The sequence below is a fragment of the Eucyclogobius newberryi genome, unplaced genomic scaffold, assembly GCF_026437365.1.
Source record: "Eucyclogobius newberryi isolate DKJ021-1_F unplaced genomic scaffold, fEucNew1.0.hap1 SCAF_16, whole genome shotgun sequence".
NCBI classification, from domain to species: Eukaryota; Metazoa; Chordata; class Actinopteri; order Gobiiformes; family Gobiidae; genus Eucyclogobius; species Eucyclogobius newberryi.
The window spans coordinates 16,463,201-16,482,110 of record NW_027315790.1 but is presented as its reverse complement, the minus strand read 5'-3'; the positions used below and the strand labels follow the sequence as shown (position 1 = coordinate 16,482,110).

General features: G+C 39.1%; 1 protein-coding gene across 1 annotated transcript; it reads left to right on the top strand.

Annotated features, from left to right (window-relative positions):
* The first annotated feature begins 386 nt into the window (after positions 1-386).
* Positions 387-18,352, top strand: LOC140361846 (hippocalcin-like protein 1). The gene is made up of 4 exons (XM_072447724.1): positions 387-555; positions 5,604-5,885; positions 11,701-11,806; positions 15,450-18,352. The coding sequence occupies exons 1-4, from the start codon at positions 460-462 to the stop codon at positions 15,545-15,547; spliced, it is 582 nt and encodes a 193-aa protein (XP_072303825.1). The 5' UTR covers positions 387-459; the 3' UTR covers positions 15,548-18,352.
* Positions 18,353-18,910: the final 558 nt, after the last annotated feature.

Genomic DNA, 18,910 nt, shown 5'->3' with positions numbered 1-18,910 from the left:
TTTGGTCGATTAATCCATGCACAGGGCAAGTCTTTAGTTGATCCAGAATTTCTTAAAATGACTACTGCCCTATTCTCCAGGGATACAACCAGGAGGCAGACCCTTCACCAGAAAAGTCACATGTGATTGGTTGTAAGTCAATACAGGTGATCAAAGATGGGAATCTTCGTGGTTGAATTTATGCTCATGGTTCATAAATGCGTGTATTGCCTTTAGTTCATTTGTCACGGTCTCAAACTTGGTATCTCCATTGTCCATTTCAAATCATCAATACTTCATTTGCCAGATGATGATGAGTGACATTCTGTCCGTCGGCCAACGAGTTTCTCAGTGTGCTCTTCTCTTTGTCTTATTGTTGATGTTTTCTCTTTTTGTGTGATCGACAGGTGTGAAACGCAGCCTGGCTAGCGCTGTAGTTGTTGTCGTCGTCAAGGAAACCCAGACTTCTGTCCGGTCGCCATGGGGAAACAAAACAGCAAGCTGCGGCCAGAGGTGCTGCATGACCTCCGCGAGAATACTGAGTTCTCCGACCACGAGCTGCAAGAGTGGTACAAAGTAGGTTTATGGTTGAAGTAACATACTGTTGTAGTATTGCCGTGTTTCAAAGCAGAAGCAGAAAAAAAATATACGAAATATACAAATTTAGGGCTGTGCAGATTGAAAATTATAAGGATAACTCGATGTTCGACCCAAATATTACTCTGGAACTCACTGAACAAATGTTTGCTATTTGCCAAAGAAAAACAGCGGCCAGTCCAAGTCATTAATCAAACAGTTGTGCATTTGAAAAGGTCAAAAACATTAGTGTGACTTTTTGGGCAATTTCCAGAAATGATTAGTTCCAAAGCAACACTAGTTTTATCAACTTCATAAAACCTAAACTTATTTGTTGGTGTCGGGTCCTAAATATCTAAGAAAACAAGACAATGAAATGGTCGTAGTAAGAAGAGTTTATTTCCCTGACAATTACAGCTAATACAACATGTGGAGCGTTAACCTGTCCCTAACACACGTGCTGACCAGCAGGAGCTCTGCCTGGCATCTCTCCCTCATGCTCTTAACAGACACAGGAAAAATGAAATGAATTCATTGTTCTGGAAATTATTCATGAAGGTTGAAATCTGGCCGCTCCTCCGTAGACCTCCTCTTCTTATTGATAAGTCCAGTTTTCCTAATATATTGGTCTTGTAAGAAAGAAACAGTCTAGACTTGAGGAACGAATGTTATTCCACAGAGACTTGGAGACACAGACTGCATGGTACGTATACACACAGGATACATATATCTTTAAGAGTTAATCCTCTATGACAGGTGCACCAGGGAGTGTAAGACATGACAATGAACAGACAAGGAACACACAAAGAAGCAAGCAAGAGCAAGACATATTTGCAGTGTGTGGGGGAAGTTGTATCAATATTAAAGTTATATTAATGCATTATAATAGTATACGTTTATTAATGACAACATTGGTTAAATGTAATCAGCAAATCAGTGTCTGTCTTACATCAGAGTTCTTAAACTGAACTTCACCATGGGCCATGTTTAGTTGTCACTACAAAAGCAACACGTTACAGTAGTATATTGCATTTTTCAGTAACACAGTAATATAAAGCATTACTGAGTGGAAAATGGGCAATATATAACCCTTGGCTGTTGGAGCACCTCCTCTCCCACAGTCCCGCTCAGATTAGGCAGGTTTTTAGGACCCGGTGGCTTCGTGTCTGCCTTTTCCTCTCTCATATTCCATCAGCGCACATACATCAGTGCCCCGGCTCATTACGCAGTGACGAGAGAGGTGAACACCGGGCTAAACTTAACACTGACTGATCCTATCCAAATTGCGCAGCCATAATCGGGATGTTTGTGTGCTTGTGTGACATCCCTACTAAAGTGACAATGCTCAGATTAAAGCTTTATGCCGCTTACTTTCTGTACTTGTTATTGTTGGGGTTTAAGCCGTTTTCCTAATAATGTTGAACTTATAGAATCCCTTCACGAGTCGGATTGTGCTGTGTGGGGCTAGATTAAATGCTGGCGTGATAAAGTGCCACAGTAACCCTCCTTGTGCCATCACCCACATATGGACGAGTGTTTCTGGAACGCTTCTGTGGCTTAATGCATAGATTAGACGTGCAGGACAGATGTGTGTGATCAGAAATTCCCCTGCCTGACCCGGCCATGACCTGCGGCCAATGGTCATCAGGGTGTGTGCTGACAAGTGCACCCTTCAGATGATACGCACTCCCTGGACACGTTATTTAACACATGATCAAACCTCTGGGTATGTAAGTACCTACGAGCTGTAATTATGGTTTAGGATTGAATGGTATTGGAAAAAATGACCAAAGTACATTACATTTTTTGGATTGTGATTAGATTTGCAATTTGTGTTTTAATAAGAAGGATTCTGTTCAGCACTTGGTTGAGCTCGGGGTGTTTCATTTTGCATCAGAAAAATGAATACTTGTGGAGATGAATAATGTGTCAAAGGGTTTGTGAGAGCTAAGAACCAGTTGGAAAGATTTTAATACCTACTTCCATTTGCTGTGTGAAAATTCAGTAGAGAAGAGTGGAATAATAAGCACTAAACTAACAAGAATTGCATGAGAATTGCATGTTTTTTCTTTACATTTACATTTTTACTGTACTGTGTTGATTGTGTTAACTGCTGCCATGATCAAGTCAGTCTATTGCAAAAGAGATTCTGAATCTCAAACATATTTTAAGGTTATTAAAGGTATTTCATAGTATTTACATCACGATAACTTAACTTTTGCATTCAGAAGTTTTGATTTCATAAAACTGGTCACATGCTATATTGGAACCATAATGTATTAGAATGAAAAGAAAGAGAAAACAAAGGATTTAACCTAATCAATAATTGTTACAAATTCAATATTGTGACATTCCTATTCCGAACATGTGTGTAGCGGTATAAACTATGGATATGATGATTTCATACACAAAAGGGCATGTTTTTTGTTGTTTGCTGGGGAAATGTTGTTACTTATATCTGCCATTCCCAAACTCTGCCACGCCAAATAGATTTAATTGAATAATATCACATTTTGCAGTGTTCTGGGCGTTGTCACAATAATAACATTTTAAACTCAAATTTGATACCAAGGAGAAGGCTCAATACTTGAAATAAAATGATATTTAAATACTAGAATGCAATGGTTTTATACTAGTTCTAAGATTGATCAAGACCATTTTAAAACTACCAATCAGGAAAGATAAAATGTTGTCTCTGTATGTGTTTTCATCCCCCAGTATCAATACTCAACAAAGTTCACATAAGAGTGATGAAATCAATATTAGTTTCTAGCCCAGACTCTCTACACATATTTTCAAATTGGCTGTGGGTAGATCCTGCTTGTCTCTATTGAAGATTTCACAGCCAATAAAAAACAAAAACTTTGCTTCAAGGAAAATGTCAAGCTCCTAGAATGAAAAGAGTTATTAAACGCAGACCTATTTCAACCTCAGTGGCCTTTTCCTTCAATATAATCATCAAGTAATCCCCACCTCCAACATGAAAAAAGTAATCTCTCCGCTCCTCTCTCAGCGGCTGTGGCAAAAAAAGTGTTATTTCTGCCGAACAAAACCCGGACTGACACTTTTACCTCCCTTTTCTTTCCTTACATAATGAGACATTATCAAACGTGATGCAGAGCCAAGGAGATCAGGTTTGCGTGGTAGAACGGGCGACTGAGCTGCTTTACATCTGCCAATGGTTCAGCTGATAATGTGTTTGTGTGTTTATTTCTTTCTATCTTGCATTTGGGGAGGAATTCAGAAATATGGGTTATATTTGAGAGTACAGAGCTTCCCATGCCCCAACGTCTACAGGCCAGAAAAAAAAAAGACATGCATGATGAAGTGGGCCTACAGGGCACAATGTTAACTGGCTTTCTTCCTACTTAAGTTGAACCGTTTCTGTTAAATTTGGCAGCTTTGTGTCTTCACCTGCCCCAATTGCGCATGGTGTACCTCAAGGATCAGTTTTCGCACCTCTTTTATTCTCACTGTACATGCTTCCCTTAGGTTTACTTTTGGAGAAGTAAAAAAGGTCTGTACCATATGTATGCATCCGACACGCAATTGTACCCACTAGTTTCCCCCGATACAAACTGTTCACTGTCAACTTTACGTCACTGTCTAGTAACTTCTTGCAATTGAATGATAGAAAGACGAAAGTTATTGTTTTTGGCTCTAATGCAGACGACCTAAACTGAGCTTTGGGACCTCTGTTTGCAAATTTGCACAGTTCTGTAAAAAACCTTGGTGTTCTTATCAATTCCAATTTTAATTTTGATAAACATCTATAATGTTGTTAAGGGAAACTGTTTTCAACTCAGTTTTTGCCCCCAAAACACTTGGCAATAGTGACTCATGAGTTTATTACAAGTAGACTGGATTTTAGCAACTCATTATATCTAAGACTGCCGCAGTCATCACTGAATAGGCTCCAGATGGTCCAAAATGCAGCTGCAACACTTTTAACTAGAACTAAAATAAGAGAGCACATTACTCCAGTCTTAGTCCTGCTTAACTGGCTCCCAATAAAATACAGAATTGATTTTAAAAATGAATGATTTGTGTTTAAAGCCCCTCAGCATACATTATAGATCTAACTTCTTACACTCAAACTCCCTGCATCTCCTCTCTGTCCCCCTCGATCGCTCCTAAACTGCTCTTCCTTTTCAATTTAGACCATAACCTAACCTTAGTTAAGTTATGTATTTTCACTTTGTAATTGTATTCTGTCCTTCTAGTTCAGGGGTTAATGCTCAAGTCTTTTTTTTAGACAAACTTTATTGATCCACAAGGATAATTATTTGGACACAGTATTTGTAGTAGTCTGATTCTAAGTCAACTTCCGAGTGCAAGTCCAAGTCGAGTCATTCACCTTTAAAACAGAGTCACAATTCAAGCCCAATTAAGTTGTCTTATTATTTTACTAGCTGTGCTCACTCAATGATCTCTGGTATGAATTATCACAACTTTAAACGAAATTTGAACTTAAAACAACTAACCTATGTGTGTGTGTGTGTGTGTGTATGTTATAAAAGTAGATTTCCAGCAGTCTGCAGCTGAAGAACTAGAGAGATGTAACCTTAAGATGAATCCCAAGTCAACAGTCTTTATGTCGGACTTGTGAGCTGTAACTAGTCAAGTCTGTGTCCATGTCAGAGTCCTTGATCCGAGAGTCCTAGCCCTAGTCTGAATCCTCTTCCCTCAACTTCAACTCAAGTCACAAATCACTGCCCTCTGAAAGTCACAAGTTTGAGTCGAGTACCAAGTCATCAGTTATTATGATCGAGTCAGACTTGTGAGGTGTCACTAGTGACACTAGTGGGCCTGTGCCCCACTCCTTGATCCAAGAGTCTGAGTCGTCTTACCTCTTGGGTCCTCTCGACTCAGAAACTCACAAGTCTGAGTCTCTTGTAAATGGGCGAACGAACAAACTACATATACAAAGAACTGCTTTTCAAATGAAATTGCATGTCATCCATTTAGTCAAAGACACAACATTGCACTTGCATTTTACATTATTTCAGCGTTGTCATCATCCTTATCCTGTATTCTTTCCCGTATAGGGGTTCTTGAAGGACTGCCCCAGTGGGACCTTAAATGTGGAGGAGTTCAAGAAGATCTACGCTAACTTCTTCCCCTATGGCGACGCCTCCAAGTTTGCCGAACACGTGTTCCGGACCTTCGACACCAACGCTGATGGCACGATAGACTTCAGGGAGTTCATCATTGCCCTCAGTGTCACATCCAGGGGCAAACTGGAGCAGAAACTCAAGTGGGCTTTCAGCATGTACGACCTGGATGGAAACGGGTACATCAGCCGCGACGAGATGCTGGAGATTGTACAGGTGAGGTGTATTTAAAAATAGTACCCTTTATAGAAAAAAGACATGGTGGTGATTACTTGGATTGCAGTTTTGGAGACTTCTGTAGCTCGTCTGCAGTATTTTTGGGCCACCTGAACCATCCTCTTCAAGTAACATGGATAAGATCGACTGGTCTAATCGTAACTCATAGATTTTTTAAATACATTTTTGGCCTGAGTTGTTGTTGCGTTACCTGGAATGTTCCCCAGTGAGCTTTAAGTCATTCATCTTCATGGCAAGCCCGTCACCTGAAATGTAATTAGTTAGTCTAAGTCAGATCTGTTAGTTATAGGTAGAATAGTGTTGCTTTAACTGATAGTAGTACCTTATTATTTCTTAACTTAAGGCTGCACATTTAACACACTTAACAAAAAACAATTGCACATTCATGGGGCCGTCTCTAATGCTTTCATGTTGGTTTGAAAAGCATTGAAGGACAACAACTTCAACAGTCTTTCTGCAACATGTTCCAAGCAAATGGAAGTGAGTGTACAAAGGCGTTCTTCCCCAGCTCTGTGCGGGCGAAAGAAACAGGGAAACAGCTGATGGTTTGATCGTAAGGAATGTGAGTCAACACTTGTGTGTGATTAAAGAACAAACGTGCGGAGGCAGTAGTCCAAGCACAGCCTTGTAAATTAAAGTGTACCAATGTCCCTTATGTTCCTGCCCCCTAGTGGCCAGAGGAGGACATCCCTCTCATGAGTACAAGTCATAGTGATGGATCATGGCTGTACTGTTAGTAATGAACCCCAGAGAAGCGTGATAAACCATTTGAAGAGATGAAGAAGAAGTCATACAAAAAAGATCCCCATATTCTAGCACAGATTTAGCATAAAGGTTGCAGTAACAAGGTGCTTTTTACTTGAAAAGAAAAACACAATTTAAAAAAAAACACAATTTATTATAGAAGAAAAAAAAAACTGTTTAAGTGTTTAACATTCCAGAAAATGTGTTCACACTAAAGTTGCAATAACTCATTATTTCATGTGCAAAAGTGTGACTCACGAAATGCTCTTGGCCTTTCTAGTTATAGAAACTATAGATACTAATCTTCCAAAAATGGCTTCATTTCTAAACTTTACCACTCGCAATGAGTTTATACTATACAATAATATACTATATATCGCATGTATTTTATTGCACATTCACATTATTTCAGTACTGCAACAGCTGTATCCTTTTTTGAGGCTGTAGATTCTGGCACAATACGTAGAACAACATGACATTTGACTGTATATAAGAACCAATCTGCGTGATTCACTTCATGGCATAAAATCAAATACTTCTTTTGAAATATTAATACCTCTAATGGGCTTGACACGTGTTAGCATTGTGAACGCCAGAAATCACCCTGTTTGGATAAATCCATATGGCCTTGCTGATTACATTATATGCTTTAGGAACTGACTCTTTTTGCCCTTTTTACCTTTTAACATTTAAATCATTTCAATTCCAAACATTGACATAACCATAGATTGCCTGGGTGAAGTATTTATATTCCTTCAATTAAGACGGTAATAAGAAAGTGAATGAATTTGATAAGTGCCGAGTTTAATTATTTAAGTAATTGCGTTGAGTGAAGAGAACATTTAAGAAGGCTTGAGCACTGATAGGAGGAAACTTAATCACCATGCTTAAAGGGCTGACAGAAGTGTTAGCCAGTGCATGAGTGTGCCCCAAGACTGCTAAGTGCTACGGCTCCATCAGTGAGTTAGAGATGCTTTGCAGAGTTCAGGGAAGTATACCGAGTACTATAACATGAGTGTCTGTATGCTTATGTGCTTCAATGGATTAGCAAGTTAAATTTACCCCTGGGTTTGTCCCTGAGTGTGCAGTATACTGGGATTATCCTACAGCTCAGTGAGGCTACACGCCGCTGGATTGTACAGGGGAAGCCTATTGTGTCACCAAGATACACAACGGTGAGAGGCGATGGAGGGCACAAGAGCCATATCGTAGTCGGAGACAGTAGTAGGCTGACAGCGTTGTTGTTCTGGTGTGGCAGTTGGAAGTTATGTAAGACTGGTAAACAACAAGAAGACAAATGAAACGAACCATTTCAGTAATTAAAAGGGTCAATAATCCAATATTGGGATTAGACTACAAATGTGCTGCAATTTACTGTACATTTCAACACACCATAACTTTTACTCATATTATATTTGATGGTGTTTATTTAAAGGACATTGTTTTGTTATTGGTGTTTATATGTGTTCTTTACTTTCAGAATTTACAATAATGTATCTTCTGAACCACACATTACTTTTTGAGGCATTCCCTCATCTGCATTTGTGTTTGGGGAGGGAATTACCAAGAGGAAATAAACACTTGCCACGAGTCAAATGAATGTAAACACATTCATTTGAACTGTGATGAGTGCGATCTGATGTCAGAACTGCACAGAACACGTCTGCTGATGCTTTATGCTCAGAAGAGCTATGAGTTATTGAGGCTCAGGCACAAACAAGACCTACACCGGATTCAAACTGAATGAAATGAAATATAACTTCTTATAGGTTTTTGATGAGAAAACAATGTTATAACATGGTTAAAAGCTCATAAATGTACATTTTGCATGTAGAGGGATACTGTGTGTAACTTTTTTGGTGGAGGGTCTGCCATCTTCTTTCCTCCATGGAGATGTTTCTCCTTTGCCTCAAATATTGCACAGAACGGCGTTAAACATAGCTATCTCCATGATGAGAAGAAGGTAAAGCCACCAGGGCAAGTTAGAGGTCAGGGGCCTCATTTATGAAGCTTGCTTGCGCACGCCTCAGTGCGTAGGCCGCCCTCTGCGCCCTCTGTGGTATTTATAAAACTTCCACTAGGTGCAGGACTTTGCTTAGCTTTACGCAAACCGAGACCCTCCTGTAAGTTCTGCACTAAGTATGGAGACGACACTCGTGGAGAGGAGCAGAAGAGAAGACAGTTTGAGGAAGTGTTTTATTCAGAAAATTGTCAGCAAATACATTTGCCTACAATAATTGTATTCAGAAAGATGATCACATTTAAACAGAAGTCAGCCTAAACACGGAGAAGGGCTGTTTATTCATTCTGGACAACACATGACACATAAGGCGTGAGCACTCGTGCACGAGCGCATGCACATTCCTGGTGCTCTCTCTCAGCTCGTGATCCTACAGAGAAGATCCCTCTGAATTTGTAAATGGATTCATGAAACACCAAGAGAAAAAACTCCTCTTTCAGACAGAGCACATGAGAGAGCTTTGGTTTAATGAAGCTCTGAGACAAGACGCAGATCCAACACGGTCATTTGTCTGGACTTTGGATCAACTCAAATGATCCAACTCTGTGTGCGACATGTAGCCCAGAGTCTGAACCCGACACAGACCTAGATCTCATTCATTATTTAGTAACAGACAGCTTTAAGGATCCCCCTGTTTAAATAAATTAAATACTGTCTGTGCCGGAGCCAGGCGCACTCACAGAAGTAACCAACGTTTTATATTAGATAAGAGCACCTGCTCCCTCACATGCTTTTGTCTTTTGTTCTTGCTGCACTTGTCTCTGCAGCAAAAGCGTTTGTCCCTTGACTGCTGATCCATCCATATCTCTCCCGCTGCTTTCGCTCTGTCAGGAAGGGCATCTCGCGCTCACTGCCCCCTCCTTTGACCATTCGGACCACCACGTGCACGTACCAATGTAACTCACACACATCTCATTCAGACATAAGATTCTGAAGAACAACCCAAACAGTATCTACAAAATAGTTGTAAATAGTATTACATATTAGGTATAGGCAACTAAAACACAATTTATTCTGTTGTTTCAAAATAAACAGTTAATTAGAGAGGAATCACTTGTATTTGTATTTGTCATAAAGCCTTTGACGTGACTGCTCTTCCCTCTTGGTCAAACCTAATTTTAAGGTAAATCTCATTCATAAGTCACTTTGCATGGGCCTTTTTGTGCTTTGGAGGCGTGGAGAGGGCGGGACATGACCTAAGTTCACATGTGCCACTGATGGGATCTATAAAGCACAAATTGCGTGGTGGAGAGTTTTATAAATCTGGCGTAAGCCTCTATTGGCCACTTCGAGTACGCACTTGCTCAGCAAAATTCCTATGCAATCCTTTATAGATGAAGCCCCTGATTTATGGAGAGGCCCTGATAAATGTAAGAAAACATGTAACATTTTAAGCAACAAAAATACCTGCTATTAAATATATGCAAGTTTAATGTCATATTGTGGAACATTCACACACTTCAAATGTTTTCATTCATAATCAATGCATTAGTTCATGTCATCTTATGGTGAGATTGGTTAAACATATTGTGACATGAGTATGTGCAAAAGAAGTGATTAACAAAAGTGCCACATTTCTTGAAGTTATTGCTCTGACCTTTTCGTTCAAAAGGTCAGCCTTGGGTAAATGCTTTTGCAATCAATGCTATTGACTTGCACAATTGTCTGGAGGTTGAGCCTCCATTTCTATATATAGAAACTTAACCTTAGTTATGGAAGTAAGTAGGTAGCAGCACCAACAAAATAATGGCATTATTGTGAATTGAGAAAATAGTACAGCGGTAAAATGATTATCCACTCAGTATCAGTATCTCAATCTAAGATACAGTTTTACTAGTAAAACGATTTATTTTTGTTTTAATAGAATTGAACTTTAAAATATGATGAGCCATTTCTTTTTCTATATTTATCCTTTACAATTACAAGTAAAAGATGCGGTAAAACATTCCTAAAGTAGCAATTGAATACATTTGAGGACTTTTTACCTCGCAGTGGACAGATGTCTGCAGTGATGGTGATCTGGCAGAGCTTTACACCCAGAGCAGATTTGATGGCTGCGGAGGCTGATAACAGATCGGGGCCCGGGGCCACGGATACAGCAGGCCTGTTTCTCTGTCCCTCTCTATGGCCACTTCATTTAATGCTACCATGGGACGGGACACACTAATATCAGGCAACAGATGAAAATGTATCATGTCAATCAAACACATGATGGGATCCGGCCGCTGCCCCGCCCACAACCACGATGCCATAACAACCGGATCTCTATCACTGAGAAATGTTGAAATGTTAGCGTGCAGAGACTTTTATGGATGGGCAAGCAGACTTGGAGTGTTCATCAATATTTAGTGGATAATATTTGCACGCAAAAGTGAAAAAAACAAACGTGTAAGGTTGAGATTTGGTCTCCTCCACTGAGCTACTCCCATACCTGTAAGTATTGCTGACTGGAATAAATAAGCTCACTTCACCTTAAAAAAGCATTCTTACTGTAGATAAGCTCCACAGATCTGACCTGTAACTTGACCTGGTGGACTCATAAAATAAATACATCTAATGCCATAGTACAGAACGAATGTACAGGCAAAGCAATAACATATCCACTGCAGGAGAAAAAAAACAGTTAAAGCTGCATTAACAGTTTTATCTTGTTAATAAGTGCTTTTAGTTTCCCCCCAGCACCCTGTAAAAGCAGCAGTCTGTGTCAAAATCAGACCACTGCACGCTTTCTGCAACAAATTATGAAAGCGTTCACCAAAGCAGACGTGAAAGAGCGAGGATGAAACCGGATTGGCTGTGCTTTGGTGGTCCACCCTGCTTCACGTCGCTGTCTGAAAAGGCCAAAAATCCCTATATACATGAATACTAATGTTGTTAGACAGATTTGAGTTTAAAAAAAGCTTTACAGTTTGTGTCTCAGTATTTTACAGTAGTACATCTTGCTCTTGCCATCTCCATTTAGTCCCTCTGGTCGTCAACACACTGAATAACCATCCCTGTGTCCCTGCCGTGTCTCCCTGTGTCTCCCAGGCCATTTACAAGATGGTGTCGTCGGTGATGAAGATGCCAGAGGATGAGTCCACGCCGGAGAAGAGAACGGATAAGATCTTCAGACAAATGGACCTCAATAATGACGGTGAGAGGAGGAAAAAGGACCAAATGGGAATGAATGAATGCGGCGCACAGAGGGGGCGAGAGCAGGGGCCACAGCACAGAGCAGTTTATAGGACATCATTTATTTAAATGTATGCGTCTTGGTTGGAAAATGAGAACAGGGGGACATTAGCGGGCGATTATGCTTCATAGGGTTAGCCAATCAGGGTGTGTTATGTGGCACGTTGAGAAAGGCTTCAAATATCCACTTCCACGCTGGACATTTTGAGCCTGATAAAGTAATTAAAGCAATTCTTAGATCGGCGTTCAATCAACATTTACATTTTTCACAAACTACACCCATCAAAGTACCAAAGTATGTGTGTGTCACTGACTTGTCATATCACTAAACTAGTGTCATATCACTAAACTGGTGTCATATCACTAAACTAGTGTCATATCACTAAACTAGTGTCATATCACTAAACTGGTGTCATATCACTAAACTAGTGTCATATCACTAAACTGGTGTCATATCACTAAACTGGTGTCATATCACTAAACTAGTGTCATATCACTAAACTGGTGTCATATCACTAAACTGGTGTCATATCACTAAACTGGTGTCATATCACTAAACTAGTGTCATATCACTAAACTAGTGTCATATCACTAAACTGGTGTCATATCACTAAACTGGTGTCATATCACTAAACTAGTGTCATATCACTAAACTAGTGTCATATCACTAAACTGGTGTCATATCACTAAACTAGTGTCATATCACTAAACTGGTGTCATATCACTAAACTGGTGTCATATCACTAAACTAGTGTCATATCACTAAACTAGTGTCATATCACTAAACTAGTGTCATATCACTAAACCGGTGTCATATCACTAAACCGGTGTCATATCACTAAACTGGTGTCATATCACTAAACTAGTGTCATATCACTAAACTAGTGTCATATCACTAAACTAGTGTCATATCACTAAACTGGTGTCATATCACTAAACCGGTGTCATATCACTAAACTAGTGTCATATCACTAAACTAGTGTCATATCACTAAACTAGTGTCATATCACTAAACTGGTGTCATATCACTAAACTGGTGTCATATCACTAAACTGGTGTCATATCACTAAACTGGTGTCATATCACTAAACTAGTGTCATATCACTAAACTGGTGTCATATCACTAAACTAGCTGTTGTGTATCGTTTAGAATATGACAAAATGCCATATTCTAAACAACACGCTGACTTAACTTTATCCCTGTTAAGTTAGTTAAGATGACTAACCTAACTTAATCAAAAGGATTGGAAAATAAAACAAAACGTACCATACAATTTAAAATTTACACTATGAAAATTACACTCTTTTAATTCAATTCAATTCAATTTATTTTTGTAACGGCCAAAATCTCAGCAACGGCTTCCCCTGAGGGCGTCAGTGAAAAAACATAACATTAAGCTAAACATAAGGTTACAAATGCATAAAATACAAATAAAAGAAAGAATAACAATTAGTGTCGATGTAAACTAGGGTTGCACAATATATTACTATCAAAACAAAACCACAATTTGAATTCAAAGGCAGCAAGTATTTAGGTAGTAAGTATGTCAACTTAAAATTCCTGTGGTTCTTGTTTTGGTTAACAGTTCAAATGTTCCCGTTTGTGTTTAGAACAGGGCTATTCAACTAAACCCTGCACTACACGACTTTCAGCCAGATTTTCTCCACATTTCCAGTCTTGCTTAGTCACTCTCAGTCATCTCTAGTTGAAGTCAGTTGCAGTGGTTTCAGTCTCGTAGTGTGGACCGGTTACGATTGATCTCACGTTCAAATCACCGGGTAAAGACGCGACTAGACCGCAGTCGCAGTCATTCAAACATGTCTGAATTATAAGCCTGATTTTGGCCGTGCTCCAGTGCAGCAGGATGTTTACTGACACTTCTGAACACACAGAGCCCAGCGGACAATGACAAGCAGCAGAGGAGACAGTGGAAACAGCCTAAAACTGGGCTAAAACTTTCTATTTTTGTCAACAGCGAGTTGTATGCTTAATATTCCTGCCTAAACATCAGATTAATAATACAGAAAGAGCTGAACCGAAAAACAAACACTCACATGTTCTCATCACAACTTCTACAGAATACATCAGAATAACAGATTTTCTTAATTTAATTTAATTTAATATAGGGACAGAGCAGAGAGCATTGCCACATTCAAAAAAGTAACTGATGCCATGTCCACATCGAGCCCAGGGCTAATTTGCAGTTCTAGTAGCTAATATAAAACAGACAAAAGCAGTAACATATAGACATACAACATGCAGCACAGTAGGACATACTGTATTTTCTGTATTATAAGTCGCTCCGGAGTTTAAATCGCACATGCCAAAGAATGCATAATAGAGAAGAAAAAACATATACGTCGCTCTGGGGTAGAAGTCGCATTTTTGGGGGACATTGATTTGATAAAATCCAAGACCGAGAACAGACATTTCATCTTGAAATGCAATTTAAGATAAAAACCGATTAGAGAACATGGTGAATAGGTGCACGTATGCTAACGCTAAGTAAGTGTAAGTGTCTGGTATGTTAACGTAACATATTAACAGTTATTCAGATAACTATAGCATAAAAAACATGCTAACAAGTTTACCAAAGCATCAGTTTTACCCCAAGTTACTAAATCTGCTGCGTTCATACCTCATACATCGTCCTGGTTGAAGACTTTGGTCCTGTTCTAGTCCTGGTTCAGTTCCAGGATTAGCCTCGGTTTAGTCCCAATTTTGATGTAGTACTTGTGAATGAGTGAAGGCAGTCTCAACTTTGTTCTGAATAGTTTTAACGAGTTCCGATTATACTTGTACATACATTACTGCGCGTGTTACTCTGCACAATGAATCACCACCTCGGTGTCACTTCTAAACAACTCCCCAAACTCAGGTCGGTAGAGGAAGTGCCTGTTCTTCTTCTGCGTCGCTTAGAGCGTCGCTTAGAGCCCTCTTGTGGTTGTCCTGTGAAATGCGCTTGGCAGTGTGAAAATAACGAAAAATATCAGAAATAAGTCCCTCCGGAGTATAAATCTCAAAGTCGGCAAAGTCAAAACGATGTAAAAAAGTGTGATTTATAATCCGGGAAATACAGTATTTACAAAATGAATATGCAATGGTGTCACATTCATGTGCATATAACTGATGAGAATAGAGTGTTTATTTTCCCATTATTATTATTATAGTCTTACGCTAGCTGTTTTTTTATTATTGTTTTATATATTTTATTTTTATTTATTTTATTTATTTTTCCCCTCCATCCCTTGTTTGGAAATGGGAGGTTCTGTCTATAAGAGGTTTTGTTTATAAGAGTTCTTCTATTTAAACTTCCTATAAGTTATCTGTTCTTTTCCTCTGTATCTACCTGCGTTGCAACAATGAAATTTCCCCATGTGTGGACAATAAAATTTATCTTATCTTATAATATATTAATTGTGAAGCCCTACCCAATTCAAACTTTAAGCGCAAGAACTGCTTTTGCTACACCCAATTTGTACAATTGTTTATCTGCAATAGGCACAATATTAATGTTATGAAGCACAAAAACTCTTTCTGCTTGTGACATATCTGACCTTTATGTGCTCACTTTATTTTAACAATCCTCCTTCTGCCCCTTCAGGAAAGCTCTCCCTGGAGGAGTTCATCAAAGGTGCCAAAAGCGACCCCTCCATCGTGCGGCTACTGCAGTGCGACCCGAGCTCAGCCTCCCAGTTCTGAAGCCCCGGCCCCTCTCCTGCACTGACCCCGCCCCTCTCACCTCCTCCTCTGTCACTGCAGAAAACAGTCACTCCAAAATAATGCATGATGGTTCTCGTCTCCTTATCATATCGTTTCTCTGGAGTTGTTGTTATTTTTTAAGGATGAAGTTATCGCTATAATTTATGTTTTACAAAAAAAGGAAGGGACCTTTTTTTTTTGCCAGTGCGTCCACTCTTGTTCCAGAAAGGATCTTTGGATTAAGCTGTTGCGTTTGCTTCATTTTTTTTTGCTAATTGAGAGACGGTGCATTCTCACTTTCAATATATTTCTTTGTCTCCTGTACATCGTGTATATAATGTATGTCTCGGTATATCATTTAAAGTGCACTATGTAACTTTTTGACTGCTTCTCTCCATGAAAAGGTCATTGCTTTGCCTTGTCATGTTGCATTACACTTAGATATCTCCATGGAGACAAGCATCTGATAACACCAAGCCAAATTACAGGTCAAAAATGCATTTATATCAAGGTGTTTTTTTGTATAATAAAAAAATATTGGAAAAATACCTGTAGTTGAATAAATGCAAGAGAGATAATGTTATACTTTGGGACGTTCCCAGGCAAAGCAAGAACATTTCATGGAAACAAGGAGGACCCTACACCAGAAAAGTGACATAGTGCGTCTTTAATTTAGTTGTCTTCTGGTCTGGTGCACATTGACAGGCAGTATTATGTAGCGTAGTTTACTGATCTGATCTCTTGTGATAAGGTTTGGGATTATACTGGTAAACGATCTTAAACTTTAGATTTGTATCGACATGTTTTGTTATTTTCCATTTGTACATATTTCTTTCTTCATATTTTATTTATTGATTTTTATTATTGTTATTTGATACGTTGTATAAGACTGTGACCGATTGAGAGAAAACGTGAATAATCCGAAACATATTAGGGGAGTTAATGGAAGAATTTGTGGGGCTTATAATACACATTTTTCACAATGCTTTTTCAACACCGGTAGCACATATCGTTTGAGCCGCCATCGTGTGTCCAGGTACGGCCGCGTCCAAAAGTGTTGTGTGCATGTGGACACACCTGTACGCTTGATGCAAACTCTTAACAGTATTATCTAATTGTGTTGTTCTTGATTTGTATTCTTTAACCAAGCAAGTGAACTTAGGATACTGTAGTCGTAACTCGTCACTACCACCACCGCTGTAACTACTGCATGATCCTTCCTGATACAAGAAGAACATAGCAACAAAACCTGTGCCGCACAGATACCATACTTTTTTGTAGTTCTGCAGCCTTGGTTATGTATAATATCTTGCATTTTCGGGACTATACACTATGTCTCCGCTCTGGTTTTCCTCTGACAGAGAACTCACTAAGGGCTCGTTCATCACTTTCCGGCTGAATGCTTTTGTAACCTCCTGGATTTGTCTCCTCTCACTGCAGTAAGATGAAGGGATCTGTAAATGGACCAAGTCACCATACATGATCCTATTTGAAATGTAATTTTTTTTTCCAGACGGCTGCTGTGTTTACAAATAAATACTTCTTTTTTTTTTCTTAACAATACTGTAAACTCTTGAACTGACATTATTTAAAATGTTTGCAAACTCAAACAATTGGCTCGCAATGTATTTCTATACAGCCAGCTTAAGGCACCATTGCCAGATCACTTAATCAATCTGTTGTGACTTTGGGACCAGATTTGTCCTTCCATTCATACCTAAACTTAATTTGGCATAACTCTGGCAAAAAATTTTGCAGGAATTATGTTGTATTAACGCTGGGGTACTTGATTTTCACAGCACAAAACCTGGAGTAGGTTTTTAAATTGGTGTAACTCGTCCCTCTCTCACACATTGTATTAATACATTGTTAATAATCACAAGCATTCATTTATGAGCTCATGAATAGCTTTAAAACTTTTTTCAGATGGCGGAGTCAAACTGTACAATCAGTGCTGCCTTCAGCTTTGATTTCCCTGTTGACAGACAAAACGTTATTTGATACAGACAGCGTGCAGTGGTCTCATTATGTCACACATGCTGCCTTTACAATATACCGGTAAAATACAACATTTACTCATTTATTTTTAAAAATGTCAGGTACCCAAGCTTCAATCAAACCAATCAAATTTCAACTTACCAGAGAAACAAACCTGCTCCCATTACAGATAAACGATTAGTATTACAATAGGAGAAGTAAGTAAATGCACACACATTGTAGACTTCATTAAGTGACTGGCTGACCAGGCTAAATTATTACGCTGGACTAATGCGTGACACACTTGCGCTCTCTAGTGGTCTTTACAAAATGAGAAGCTTCTCATTTTTCTCCAAATTTATTTCAAATGTTTGCACCTTGTGGGGGCCAAAAAAAAGGGAATATCTAATGTTATGAATTGAATTGAAACCACTCGTGTGTCAATATTACCTTCAGTGATGAATGTGTTCACTACCTCACTGATACAACTGTGGCAAAGTGAAATGGCAATGCACGCCTTCTACAACAACAATCAGACCTGTTTAATAATCCAACATTTTTGCACAGGAGCTTCCTTTACCAGCTGCACTTCTGCTTTGGGAATCCTAGTGTCACTGCCTCCTGCTGGTAGGATAAGGAACTACAGTTGCTTCTCCCTTCTATATTTTTTTTTTCTTTCTATTCTCACTGCCTCTGATCAAACCTTGTGCTAAACAAATGCTGTATGTCCCCTTCTTTCCTCCTACTTTTCTGTTGCATGAAAACCTCACGTGGGGATGTCATGGATATTCTGTTTGAACTGATGAAGAAATATACCTGTGTTTCAAAGCTGCGCGTGGCATGTGGTTCTTTTTTGGGGGGGATGTATGTGTAATGGTTAGAATGCATTTAAGCTGGAACACTTTACTTTAGCAGTCAAGTCATGTCAACCGTCCAATTGATGTCACTAGCTCATCATGTCATTAACAACAAACGCATTATACAGCCGACTGTCAACCTGTCCGAGTGCAACCAGTCGTACCTGTCGGATCACTACGCTTCACCATTTACCAGTGTTAGGTTATAAATACACACGTATGCCCAAACGGTGTCAATTACAAAGAAAATACATGTAAATCTTTATTAATTTAGACACTATAAACATGAAGGCAGAGAGACAGGTAAACATTGCACAAAGTTACAATCTTGGCAACTTAAAAAGTGCATTTACAGGATGACAAAGCCAAAACGGCAAATTACTATTGCAACATATTTTTATGATAACTTGACCATGGAGCATGGGAATCTGGTTTGACTTAATAGTCAGGTCTTAGGCATGATATTCTCAACCAGTAAAACTTGAATTGAAATTACTAGGTAGACTTTGCAATTCAGTTTTGAATTTCA

Excerpts from the sequence above, each read along its gene's own strand:
- LOC140361846 (XM_072447724.1), top strand. The coding sequence starts at position 460 with ATGGGGAAACAAAACAGCAAGCTGCGGCCAGAGGTGCTGCATGACCTC. Across the intron at positions 556-5,603 it reads AGCTGCAAGAGTGGTACAAA|GGGTTCTTGAAGGACTGCCC; the intron begins GTAGGTTTATGG and ends TTTCCCGTATAG. Across the intron at positions 11,807-15,449 it reads AATGGACCTCAATAATGACG|GAAAGCTCTCCCTGGAGGAG; the intron begins GTGAGAGGAGGA and ends CTGCCCCTTCAG.